The sequence below is a fragment of the Vanessa atalanta genome, chromosome 21 (assembly GCF_905147765.1).
Source record: "Vanessa atalanta chromosome 21, ilVanAtal1.2, whole genome shotgun sequence".
In the NCBI taxonomy this organism is placed as follows: domain Eukaryota; kingdom Metazoa; phylum Arthropoda; class Insecta; order Lepidoptera; family Nymphalidae; genus Vanessa; species Vanessa atalanta.
The window spans coordinates 6,261,140-6,276,033 of NC_061891.1; the positions used below are offsets into that span (position 1 = coordinate 6,261,140).

Below are 14,894 nucleotides of genomic sequence, written 5' to 3' on the forward strand. Positions count from 1 at the left end.
CTAAACTATTTTATCATTACTTATCACCTGTTTATCTATAATAATACCTATATATGTTTATCTTACTCTGTTAATCGTTAACTATGCGGCTTAAATCTAATAAAAATATCAACGATTATAACACAAAATGTCATAGAAAGCGAAATCAGTTCCCATACTATACCGTCTATTATTTTGCCTATTTTAATCAAAGCACTTGCAACCCTCTCGTAATAAAAGATTTTCGGCGCCATAATTTGTGGGAACTCACGCTCAGTGATTTCAAACGCTAACAAATTAATGCTCTTTGTTTATTTTTACATATATTTGTTTTTGACAGAGTTCCATGTGTGGGGAGGTATTAGAATGATTTGCTTGTTGTTACAATTTAAAAACATTAAACAATTAATGATAAACAAAACCCAAACATCCGTTTCGTTATAAATATATAATTTATGTACCAATCATGTTCTTAGCAATAATTAATACTTTTTTAACTTGAAAAAATGCGTTACAAAGACAATTTTATCTACATTGATTCTTTCAGATACTATAGTAGAACAATTCAGGTTTGTATTAAAATTGATGTAGGAACAGTCAATGGATAAATTATTAAAAAAATGGCTGTACATTTAGACCATCATAAGCCTAAATCACCATGTAAAACGTATATCAAACATTAAATTCCATATAAAAATAAGGTTACAATTAGTCAATTACCGTTAGCACAATTTCAAGGCTAACGTTATATTTCATTTCATAACTGTACTGTCCAAAAAATAAGTGTAGAAAATGAATTTATTTTAACTATTATACGGTTGTTACACTGACCGTTATCAGCAACCTTGGACGACATAGGTCGTAAACGACTAAACGTAAACAAGACACGATCGTAATACTTAAAACGAGGATTTTTTTTATCAGAACAACTGTTTTTTTTTTTTGATAAAAATAAGTTAGAGTATTGAAGCTTATCAGTCTTATTGAATATTAACTTACTACGTACGTTTCGCAAAAGTGGTAATTTAAAAGCAGCATCGCAATTTGTAGTGATGTTCTGATGAAGAATGAGTAGTCATCTACGGCAAATATTATAGTTCACATGAGAAGTCCATCCCATCGCGCTCATCGCTCTGGACCAACGGCTTTACGTTTTGCATAATGATGACAACCCAGTGGTTAGACCACGAAGATTTAAATCGAAAGGTTTCAAATCTAAAATTTTGTATTTTTATACTTAGAAACATTGAAGCTAAGAAAGAAAGAAATTATTAAGAGCTAAGATTAGATTTCCAAAACTCTTGTTTATCCAACGTCAATGTTGCTAAGAGACCGTTATAAATAACAATAAAATATATAGCACACATTTACATACTAATTACTCAAGGAGCGCTATCGAAACAAGGAATTTATTTGACTTACAGAAACAATAAAATGTATATATCCCCGTATAGACGTCGTAAACCCTTTAATTGCTACACTCCAAAACACTTTTATAATACAGGAATAATTTAAGGCGTCTCACGTCCTATTCCTTTAAGTACTATTGTTTTATGCAAATTCGATACAAAATAATTATTAATGTAATCATGCAATTACACTAAATTATTGAGACGGAATGAATTTATTCTGCATTATACGTTACACAGCGGGATGTTAAAATTAATTGTGTGAATAGCAATTTAAACCTAAAACATAAGACTATAAGAATGGTTTTGTGTTAACAGTTTAAATGTTGTGGTACGTTTTGTTTTGATATTTATAAACGGTAAGCTTTTAATAATATTAATACATGCGAAAAATTTTACTACAATCTTGTGGGAAAGGCTACTATTAAAAAAAAACAACGAATGTGTTGTTTTTGTTCTTACGATATTTTAATATCACCTTAAAATTTTAATTCTAATTTTAAATTTAATTAAAAAAAAAATAAAGTCGTGGGGGCTGGTTAAAACGAAACGAAAGTCAATAAACGAGTATTAGTTAATATTAAATCGGATAAGATCCAGTTTATCCGAGCAGTGTAAATCCGAATCACACGATATTTGCATATATGTGCATACGCAAACAGGTCCGTTCAGTTTTCAGCGACCCGTATTCCCACGGGTCACATCACGAATTTGATAAACATCTAAATTGTCTAATATCACACACACACACGTGCATTCATTAAAATATTGTTTTAAACATTTTCCAACGCGATTGTTTTTAACTTTCTTATTTTGTATTCGATTTGATGCTAACCAACTGCATTGTTAAAGTCTTGTCGAAACTATTACACACAGTTGGTACCGTTAGATTGATTATACTGCAATACACGTGCAGGACGAGTGTGAGCTGTAAAGGTCTAGCTGTAGGTAAAAACAGCTATCTCCTGGTAATGCGTTCATTACTTCAAAGTACTCTATTATAGATCTAACATTAAATTTATAAGATAATTGTGTCTGCATTATACGATCCTATTAAACCCACGTCAAAATGAAATTAGTTCTGTTTATAGTGTTGTTATTTATTAGCACCCAATAATGGTAGAAAGACATATAAATAATGTCAATATTTATTAGACAAACGATATATTCGATCACATGTAAATGTATCCTATCCGGTGTCCAAATCATCGTGGCATACAAATTGCATAGCTCCTATTACGCAAGTTGCTTTTCGATTATTCATAACTCGTAACTAACAAACTCGTAACAACTTCAGTACACCATTTCCTTTCCCAAGACCGTCGCTGACCCATATTCATAATTCCTTTTCTTAAATAATAATCATTTTATTTGATCCATCAATGCTTGACCAATCGTTTTACTATGCGACCCCGCCCGGTCTGCGCGTACGCATAGTAATTTTATGACTGGTGTCAACCTCGACCCTTCAATGTTTTGCTTTCACACGTTTTAAAATGTGGAATTTGTCCAAACGAGTGGTCAGCTCATAAATGTTAGTTAGTAAAAATTTTAAGAACCTTACGCGCCGCGCATAATAATGTCGTAAAAATATTATTTATGAAAAATTATACAGTTAACGAAAAGTTTTGTACAGTTACGATTTCATTGTCCCGTTCGTGTTTTATTGGTTCCGATTTAATTTCTCATCGTCATAAAGCGAGGGTATACGTTGAAAGGTGTTGATTATTGGCACAATACGATTTTAAAACATAATCAAAAATCGTGACGAAGACAGGTTTTTGAGGAAATAGATCACACCTACCGGGTGGTCGCGGCGCTCCATGCCAACGTCGATTGTATCTGCTCAGATTAAACTTTTTTTATAGACGTTCCAATGAACTGTGTCCTGACTACTAAATATTATAAAATGCATTTAGTAACAAAAAAGGATACAAATTTTTATTACTTTTTAATGGACTCCAAAGCTTAGTGAAGCAATCACTGTCCTCGGATAGCGGAAAAAAATTACACGTTAAAAATTCAACCTCTTTTTGAGACGGGATAAAAAAAATCCTAAATGAGATCAAAGCGGCGAAACACGTTCATAATAGGAAAAAATCACCGCCACTCATTTGAAAGATTGCAAGCTTTCGCCTTCGCCACTTAAGATAAGCGTAATCTTTAGCACTTATGCATTTTAAGGGATATCTCGAGAGACCATTAAGTTAAACGCTTTTAATTCCACGTCCGTAAACCTAGCATGATGGAACTGAGCTAGTAACTCGAGTACCGGCGCGATGCAACTTAATACGCGGAGAGAGTTGCTAATTCGCACCAGATGTGCCCGCAGATGCCGTGCCCCGGACTTCTAAACCACTACACCGATTATAATTGCTTAAATAGCTGCATCTACCAAATGTCGACATTTGGATTCGAAATGAGCAATATTCCCCAAATATCAGCTGCTTTAAAATTGGATCGAAAGTAAAAAATCCTCTTCACGTGAAGAAGTCCAGAATTAATTAACCACTTTACATTACAACGAAATATTCATAATAGAAAATAGCAAAAGGAATGTAATTTAGTTAATTTGCTTAACAAAGAACACCATTACAGTTAGCAAACGTCTAAATAGACCATTTAAAAACGAGATTACAAGCAATCTCTCCCCAAATATGCACGATTTAACTTGAAACGCGAATTCGTTATACACGTAGACTTATCTTGAGAATAGTCGTATGAACCTGTTGTACGAACTTATTAGCATAGCATCGGCTATTGTGCATTATATTCCACATTCATGGGTAAACATACACCAGTCTTTGTGTCTATTGTTCGTGTAATACTTAGCAGCTTCGCCCCTCTCTGATCCCATCTTTTCTATCCATTGTGTCGCACAATGTGTGATGAACAACAGAAGCTGTTCCCAAATTTGGTCCAGAGGTCGAACTTAGTCACCTTAGGTCATCTCCACAATGCGTTACATCTTGTTGAGCATAGATAAACCAATGTTTATATCTAAAGTGGTCCAGACACCAACCCGTTTGTCTCCATTGACAACAATACCCAGATCTCGGAATAATGCGTTATACAATACAGACATTGTTCTTTAGTTACTTAGCTACCGTTTTACCCGTTACCTGTCTTTGGAATTATCGATCTCATTGTATTCCCGATTTATAGAGCTATTTCGGCTCCTGTTTCTAAGTATTTAAAATTTTAACGACCATGGGAATAAAGATTGCGTGTCCGTTTTAATCTCCAACCGTTTCTATTTGAGCTGTAATTTCGTTTGTCCAAATTGGTCGGTCTTTACTAACGTTACCTAGAATTACGTCAAAAACACAATTGGATGTTACGAATATAATCATTCTGTTAAAACTTTTTGGATGTTTGATGAGTAGTTTGTAAGTAAAAATAATGTAATAGTAAAACATTTCATTTAGATTTTGATTCTTAAATTAAAATGGCATACATAAATTTTATTTTATGACAAGTTAAATGCTTCAATTTTTTCCACAATTTTTAAATCTTATCCGAAACAAAGGGTCTTCTATATCATTCATAAATAAGTTTAACAGAAGCGTTTGTACACAAATCATAAAAAGCCACCCGTACACTTTACCTAGCAATAAAAACCTGCACCCCCTCATGGGAATGCGTTTGTAAACTCAGAACGAATATCGAATATAGATTATAAAGATACTGTGTACGCCGGTAGCTACCTCAAAATGAGAGCCATCCATGATAGTTCAAGTGGCTGATAATGGCGGCGCTTTGATCGCCTCTGGCTGATGCGCCCGCGCATACACGGCTGCTGTGTCCGTACCTCCCCACCTTGCTTTGAACTTGCCGCCCACCGGGTGTTCTTTATTAGCCATTCATTAAGGCTCCTCATTCGTTTACTGTGCACGTTTACTCTCCGAATGATTGTTTTCAATGGAAACGTTGTTCAATGTTCTGAATACGTTTTCATTAGCGCAATAATACCTTTTACTGTTTCAACTAACAAACATTTATACATTATATTATGGGCATATCATCTCATTAATTCTAAAACGCCATTCGACTATAATTAAGATCTTATAAAAAACAATTTATTAAAATGGTTACGGTCGTCTTGGGTCATAAAAATGTATTACTATTGGGGACGTTATAATACGAATCCCCGGACCTTACGTTATAAATTAAATCAATACGATTAGAAGTAACCATTTTAAATGCTATTATACACGAAAGTGGCTTATAAAACTTTTTCATTCGATCTAAAGCGATTCGATGTAATAAACGAGATGTCCAAGTCGAACACCTGCTCCTAGAACCTAACTAGTCAGGTCGTTGAACCTCCCGTAACACCCACAGGTAACATTAGAGAAATCTGGTAAATAATTATAATTTGTTTTCTTTTTTTTTTAATTTTTTCTCGGAAAGCTGAGCAATATTTCATCACGTTCTTGTGATTTATATTTGTTTTTTTTTAAACGTCGGTATAATTCTGGTTATCTGTATTTAATTAAAGATTTAACAATCTATTGATGTATCGGTTTCGGCTCCTGATAAATTTTACTTTTCAGTTACAAATAAAGTACTGCAAATTTTATTTTCAAACTTATTAAATGTCACACTACTGGTTTAAAGCTCTCTAAAGGTTTTGAAGATATAACGATGTTCCAAAGTGGGCTATGTGGCTGATTTTCATGCATATTTTTTTCAATGCTAAAACAAGAGAAGATATTAATAAAAAAAAATTATCACATTTTAAGCATATAAAAAAAAAATTCTGCCACGTGTATTCCGCCAACCCGCATTGGAGCAGCGTTGTGGAATATGCTCCAAACCTTCTCCTCAAAGGGAGAGGAGGCCTTTATCCCAGCAGTGGGACATTTACGGGCTGCTAATGCTAAAAAAGCATATAAAAATCTGGTGCTGTTCTGAATTTGAACTAGCTACCTTCGGTTAAGATTCATATGTTTTAGCTACTGGGCCACTCAGTTTCAAACTATTCTAAATATAACATTTGTCTAATTATACAAAAAAAAAGTTTGTAAGGCTTGCTAGTTTGATAAATAAACAGCGCCATTACACGGTGCGTCATTAGATATTCGCCATTCACTGTGTTTACCACTTGGACACGCAACAATGGCTTCCTTCTCACTTACTTTCACAGTTACGACGACGTTTATCTCTAGTTTCTATGCGCTTTCTGAATAAACTACGATCATTGATACTGTATTACTTTTATATTTTGCGCGGCGATTGTTTATTATCGATTTAATCGAATACATGTATGATGCTGATATTCTAGTTTCAAAGACGTCTGTTACGTAAGTCGATCAACATTCCACAATCTTTCTATTCATGAAATTCCTACTCTGGTCTAAAATTAAACGTAGGTACGATATACGTCACATAAACCCGTGTATGTCTTTCGGTCAAGCTATAAATCAATTTCAAAGGTTTTGTCAAGTGCAAGCAAAATCACTAACCAAGCAAACATGTTTCACTTCGGTGTTGATATTATTGACAACAACGTGTAAACTGAACACTAACTTAGCAGACCATTTTAGTCCTTATTTGTTACAAATTATTTTGATCTTCGAACCTATTTTCGTTTGAAGTGAGAGGTAACTTACTAATTTTATACCGTCCGTCTAATGCAACAAAAAATGCACTCGGACAAAAACGCTAATTCGATGTATCAACTCGAATTCAATGCTGCGAAACATCCAATTTACGACATCCTGTTTAAGAGATCAAATCTGAATAATTGCAGCGAACAAGACAGGCTTCTAGACTTGTCTGAATTACCTGTTTGATACCAGATAGCTTGTACGTTGTAATTTTGATCTATTTAATAGCATGCATTTTAAGTATATTTTACAACAGCTAGTAAAAAAAATTTAAATCGTATTTTTATAGAATAATGACATATTTATTGCTTGCGATAAAATTAACACGATACAATTAATTCTATATTGAAAGTGTTTAAACGGCACACGAAAACGAAAGTAAGGAGAAGGTAACTATTGTTTGCACAACATCACCGCTACGTTGAGTAAATGGGCTAATAAACAAACCTGGACGCGTCCCGTGACTCACTTGGCCGAGCTCTATAATGATTACAATGGTATTTCCTGCGAGAGCTTTGTTTATGCACGATATAATTTATTTTGACGGAAATTTAAGTTTAATTAAACTATTATTTCGCCCATCAGCTTTTATTTAAATCGAATTCTCGACATTTTGTAACTACTATGTATGCGAAAGATCATAAATCGAAATGTCTTTTACGTCGAGTAAATCTTTCGAGAAAGCCGAGGAAGTATATTTGTCACGCTCGCTATCTTTATTCCAAGCGATAAAACAAAAGGCCCTCTCGTCAAGACGAGACAAATAAAAAAGATGACAGTGACCACAATTTAAATAAACTATATCAGATAATATTGGACAAATGTTAAGAGGGATACAATGCCCGCTACCTGCCTGTCGCTTGTTTGTTTAGGCTTCCACGTCTCAAAACCAGTAGCTGCGTACCAGATATAATATATATACAACGACGATATACGGATATTCGAGCTGCACACGATTGCTTTTTGTAACTCTTTTTATCTTGAACGTCCAGTTGTGCTAGACTACTTGTTTAGGGCTGTCCACTGATTAAAAACACGTTCATCCGCCACAAATACGAACAGCATATTTGAATCAATTTATTTTTACATTGAGCATGACTGATTAAAACATTCAGTTATAGTCATGAAGGAAGAAAAAGTCGTTGGTGTGTTGGTCGCGTAACGCAATGTATCCGCAATAAGCAGGCGTTTTGACATCGAATCGCCTTTCACTTGACCTAGATATTTGGGAACTGGTTCGTAATCACAATGCAAGCGAGTGGCATTCCCGTTTCGCTATCTAGCCGTCATTGCCATAACAATTATGTTTCCTGCCAAAACTAGATGTATGATACTTCTCGTATGTAACTTTATCAAAGCTAATAACTCGTTATGCAAGGTATTCTGTAAACTACATTATTCATGTGAATGTTATATTTATAAATTATGTTGAAACTTGTTATTAAATCTTGGAATTAATTAGGTCTGAAATATTAGCAATGATAGTAACCCTGTGCCATAATGTAGAAAAAAACGTCAGTATGCGCTAGGGCAACGAGGCGACTAACCTGTTTGGTTGCGGTGCGCAGTCGCCGCCTACGCCTGACAAATCCGCGCCCGTTTTTTTCGATAAGTCCCCCTCCCCCCACCCCCTTACGATCACTATACACACCTACCGACGAGATTACGTGTAGCAAGTGTAGCGAGCACGGGACGCGCACGATCAAGTTTAGACTTGTTTGGGAGCTATACGTCATTAAACCAGTATCGAGCTCCACAGATTGTTAGAAATGTTTGTAAAATTGCCCGCGTTTAAAAAATATATTTCGAAATACACGAGTCTTGAGGACGACGAGAGCGCGTGGGCGCAGTCTATCGTCGTCTTATTCACGTGTATTCATTATTACGGCCGTTTACACCACATACGTCATCCCCTATTTGTTGAAACAACTTTTCACACGCGATGGACCTGACTAATGATACGTCTAGAGTATGCCTTTAAAGTATTAAACGTACCAAAAAGACAACTACACAGCAACATTTTTTTTGAATCGTGACCAGAAGCTCATTCGTCATTCCCACGAGCCTGCAGCAACATCGCTTGGCCCAGCATTTAGCAGCTAAACATTTTTCCCTCCTCATGAAATTTTGCAGTGATTTCGAGGGCACAATATAATGCAGTAACTTTTGTTATTTTATTTAGTTGAAAATGTAAAGCACTCGTGCAGGTGGAATTCAAAAGATTGATTGGTTGTTGAAATTAGCGCTTCCGTGTGTTACACGTTTTAGTCACTAAACGCAGATTGCGTGTTACTTCTTACATATTTTGCATACGTGCGACAAAAATGGAGGGAAAGCGACAAATACGAAACTATTTCGTTGAAGTCCGGAGATACGATAGTGATAGAAACGTGACCAGTGAGATAATATGATGCTTCTCAGGATGAGCGCTGCACGTTTCGTGTCTATATCATAAAGATATTTAAATTTTCATATGCATTTTTTATCATTTGCCATAAAAGATTCAACTCGGGTAAGAACGACTACGACGGATGTCTCTCCAGCAGACGCGGCCTTCGATGCGCGTGCGCAGCATTCGTGCATTGTTTAAAACTACAGTCACAGTACTTCAGTTGTTGCCAAGCGAAGATATTTCTCTTATTATTTCATTATATTTTAAATTACCTATCTTTAGTTAACAAAATTGAATTTTTTTCTTTATTTTTACTTTGTACACGAGTTGTGCGAAAAGTTTACAATAAAACAGCGATTATATTATCTACTCTTAAAGTGAAATATTCGTTTTATGTAGTAAAATATTATAAAGTACATAACTAACAAGCGTCGCCGCGTCGTGCGCTGCCCGTCGTGCCATGTAGATATTTAGGTCGCCCAAAATAACCGAGGTATTCCTGTAACTCAATAAAGAGTTAGCTGTCGTATTAAAGTCACTTGTAAACTAAACACTGCTACTAACAAATATTTTAAGTGACATATGTGTAAACAGGTTGTACTCAATTCAACAAAAGTAAAAGGAAAAACACCCAATGTTACTTAACAAAATTTAACAATTAAAACTCGTCCATTACTAAAACACATGGTCATAATATTTAAAATTAGATCACGTTAGCTGTTGTATTAGTCTGCAAATGATAAAATTTGATAATGTTCAAAGCAGTGATAACTATGTGTGAGTTTTGAATAGAAGCGACGCGACACGACCACGCTCGGCGCACGCGCACGATCTCCAAGGCCATTTTGTTTACGCATACACCCGCATGTTTACGCGAACCCAATGTAAGCATTTATAGACCGACGAAACACATACGAAACTACAGTAGATTTAATCTCATATCGTGAGCGCGCTCTGCAAATCGGTCGCATTATATTAGTGAGAAAATGGCGCGAAATGCTTCATTGAACGTTTGGCGGGAAACTATTGCGTAACATTTGTGAAAGTATTTTTCTCGTTGTTTGCATCAGGCAAGCGAATTTAATGAGTTTGTTTGCTCTTATATGAATGCAAAATTATAAAAGAATTAAATATATATATATATCTGAAGCGTATTTAGAATTAGAGGTTACTTTTTCTCTAACACGTTTTCAATTATATAATCACATAATTTAAATGTTTAATGTGCTTCAAACATCCGTAAAGTTACTAGGTTGACTTCAGTGAATATATTAATAACATATTCATTGAAAATCGAACACGCGGTTTGTGTAATTTTGGCGGGAAATCTTTATTCAACATTACAGACCTCGTGGTCACCAGTCGGCCTTGATGGCCATGACGTCATCGATATAGTTCCCGATTGCACAAACTGACGCCCCATAGTTTTTTAGCAGTGATTTCAACGAAAATATTTTCTTCAGCCGTTATATAAACTGGTTCCAACGTGTTATGTATGTACAAGTTTAATATCACAGTTTCCTTATCGAGATTGTTTTAGTCAAGGACATTAGTTTTGACCATAAAAGATTTCGATCAAAATATAAAACATTCGATAAAATTAGCCTTGATTACTGACGTACGACGATTATTACTTTATAACGTTTTATATGATTATGAATATTACAACTTTACATGTACGACATAGTATTTCTTATCACATTAACAAGCGTAGTACGTTGGGCAACCACGTGGTCAGAGGAGACGAAGGCAATCAATGTTTTTGACCTTCAGCAAGCAGATCGGATGTTGCCATGCCGTTTTTGTACACAACATCGATCGAATTACGCTTAGTTATTTTAGATAGATGTATGTATGTTTTTAGTACAATAGGTAATCAAATATTACTGTTAAATACTAGGAAACATAAGCACGGATGACCAAGACCAAGGTTCAATGTCTCGCATATTTCCAACGTACGCATTATCTAATCTCGACGCTCATGAACTTTGAAATTTACACGACGTTCTGTAAAATAGACGTTACATGTAACCTACAACAGTCGCAGCCATTACAATACAGATTAATCAGCAGTAAAGTGATCGTAAAATTTTTATATTTATTAATGTTATGCTTCTCAAAATCACAAATGCTCCGAGATATATTTTAAAAAGAATTCGGTGCATTAAGTGCGCTAGTGGGACTCTTTTACGGTTCTATCCCTACGGATGGAGTCGTAAAAATGTCAACTGCAAGGGTCTTATGAACAGCCATCCGGGTCTTAACGAAACTCCAGTTTTTGAGGTCGTAAAATTTGGCCCAAATCACTCGGCTGCTGCCCCGCCTTCGGGAGATTTTACGAGCACTTCGAATGCATAAGTTGCTTAAAAAAAACTAATAATGCATGCGTTCTACTTTTACGTTTTTTAAATGTATATTTTTTTCTAAGCCCCTACCCTGCACACACCCGCTGCATATATTTTAATTTAACAAAAATAATAATATTAAATGAAACCTTTACATGTGACCGAAGTCACTCATTCCAGGCATATTCGACAAACGTGATTTACAAATATATTTTTTATTTCCAGATTTCCTGAAACCCCGCAAGCGGCTACCGACCAGCGGGAAGAAATCGCCGGCGCACAAGCACAAGCACGAATGCGGCCACGGCGCGCACATCCGCCCCCCCAAGGTGGCGAGGCTCGCGCAGGCGCACTTCAAGCGCACCAGCTAGGCCGCGGGCGCCAGCCCCGCCACGATCGGACGCCAGGAGCCACAGGAAGAAACATGTCGAATGGCAGCTCACATGAAACGAACGCTGGAAATGTTAACAAGGAGTAATATTAGATTGTCATAAATAGAACAAACATCGGCCGAGGGGAGCCGAGGTCGCGGGACGGGGTGTCGCGTCAAAGGACTTCAGTTGGATAATGGATTTACCTCAGATCATGTTTGAATATTTTTTCCACGTATCATGGCGTCGTTCGATCCGCGCGGGTCCTGTGAGGCAATTGTGCAAATTTATTTTATATCTCTTAATTTATTTTGATTGTCGATGATGCAATCGCATTGAAGAACAATATAATAACGTTAAGTAATTTGTAAGATAGTTTCAGACATTTATAATAGCATATGATTTAATAATATATACTACGACCCGATAATGTCACTCGAAGCATCACAAGCTCTTTCAGATTTTGCTCAAAAACAATTTCATCAGGCAAAAACATTTGATATTTCACAACTTGCAGTAATGTTTATATTTAGTCCCGGGCAATATATTTATATTATGTGACAATTAATTATAAGTTTATTATGATCTCTTTGACAAATAAATTAAGTTATAGTAGTCGTAGAGATAGGTTTAGTATTCGGTTTAAGGTACCAAGATATATAAATATTCGGAGCTAATTTATACACGCATTAATTCAAACGTTTACAACGAAGGTCACAATCGTTAGCGCCTCGGGAAACCAACCACGGCCCCGTGGAAATTAAATTTTCACTGACGCGGTTGAGTTCTCGATGTATTTCGTTGAATGAAAATTAAACTGTCCTTGCAACCTCCGCGGCCGACGCGGTGGCTGCAAGGACACCAAAGTTCATTAAACATTAAGAAGCAAGCTAGATTTAATGAAATACAAATACTCAAAGGATTGTCTCGTTACCTCACCGTAACATAATTATTGCCAATTTAATATTAAAGTAGATACGAATATGTTTATAATGAAACGTTGAGTATTTGTGTTTTGAATAAGAGTTCAATCTATAACTTTTAAAGTGTAAGCGTATTCGTTTTGTTGTTTTATTTTAATGGAATATATCTTTATGATTAATTAATTAATTATTGTTTCGATTGGACCTCTAAATTTTTTTTCAATATTACGATAGAGACCGCGATCCCTTTATTAAAGTACAAATTCACGTCTGTTTAGGTCGAAGGGTCGCGGTGGAATATTTAAAAGACACTCATTTTCATTCATTTTTACGATTAAATTCGTTAGGTTTTATGTTTTAGTATCGGCATCCGAATGCCGGTGCGTTCTGCCAAAGTGAAAACTCTGGGTGGGTCTGACTAGACTAAATGAAATTATAAATGAATTAACGGTTGGACGATGTTAAGAGAATATTAAAGTGCCGCTCCAGGTCGCGTTTATAATCATTACGTGCTGTTCGGTTGAATATGACTTGTTTATAAAGTTTGACGTTGTTCTTGATTTTATGAATTGTGTTTACGTGTGATCTCTGAAACAGACGCGACATACATACATATACATACACGCTATTCATAAGTACCAACTGATTTATACACAAAAATAATTACATATTAAAATTCGATATTGTTTAAGACACCTACTGTTATTGAAATGTGTTAGAAATAGTTGCCCGGAAACCAGCAGTTTTTGGACGAATATTTGTAACCTTGAAGGCTTTTGTTCAAGAGATTACACCGCAAGTGTTTGATATAATTTTATTGTTTAAAAATTCTATTCGAATGTCGTACGTCCGTCGCACGGCGGGTACGATGTTGTTCTTTGTAGGTAAAGAGATTGTATTCGTTTGAAGGGTTTGGACACGGACACAGAAAGCACTTCGATCTTATAATTTTAATTTAATATATTCTCTTTAACACCTGTGATGTATTAAATATGATCTCAGAACATAATTTTACTGTATGCAATTTGTCATATTATATATATATATATATATATAAATATATATAAATATATTTTGTTTAAAATAGTGTTAGTTACTGAAAATGACGTTAGGAAACTTGAGTAACTACAAAAACTGTATCCCTGGCTGATCAAAGAGAATGAGAAATAATTTAATACATCAAATATAATTTTTATTTTTTTTGTTAATATATAAAGTTTTTTTAATGTATGATTTGTGTAAATTTTGACTGAATATTTAGTCTGTTCGAGTCCGCTGGCTGTTCGGTAGACTCGCGGCACTGTACATATTGCGCACACATGTGTATTTATTAAGCGGAAAATAACAGTCAGCGAGCCCTTGGGATACGAGAAATATATATTGCGAATTATTAAAGAATAAAGCTCCAGAGGCAAAACTGCTTGAGAGTCCGAGCCGAATAGTTTTATGTCCATATGTATCACGTTTATTTCAATATGTATGTCTCGCGGCGGAAACCCCGCCGCCCGATTCTGTAAATATTCGGCCACTGTTGTCTAATTAATGTTTTATAGTGTATCGAGTTCCATATCATTATATTGTGTAATGTATAAAACTTAAAATTAGTTTTAAAAAAACTTACTTCATACGGTATTTGTTGTTTTTTTTTTCTATCCTCAATGACCTTACTTTAAAAACATTACTAAAAATAACTGTTTCTCCAAACAATTTTGCTCAGTGATATATATTGTATTATAGACCTTAGTTTTAAAAAAAAAATTCATAAAAAAGGTATTCAATTTAAATTTGGAGTGTATTTAAGCATTTTTTTACACATTTATACAGTGAATTATTTTCCAAACAATTTTGCTTCATAATATAACA

General features: G+C 35.0%; 1 protein-coding gene across 1 annotated transcript in view; it reads left to right on the top strand.

Annotated features, from left to right (window-relative positions):
• The window catches only part of LOC125072326 (cyclin-dependent kinase inhibitor 1-like), a 32,684-nt gene extending 18,021 nt beyond the window's left edge, over positions 1-14,663 (top strand). The window contains exon 3 of the mRNA XM_047682930.1: positions 11,963-14,663. Coding sequence (XP_047538886.1) covers positions 11,963-12,108 — 146 coding nt within the window. The 3' untranslated portion in view covers positions 12,109-14,663. The remainder of the gene's footprint in view (positions 1-11,962) is intronic.
• Positions 14,664-14,894: the final 231 nt, after the last annotated feature.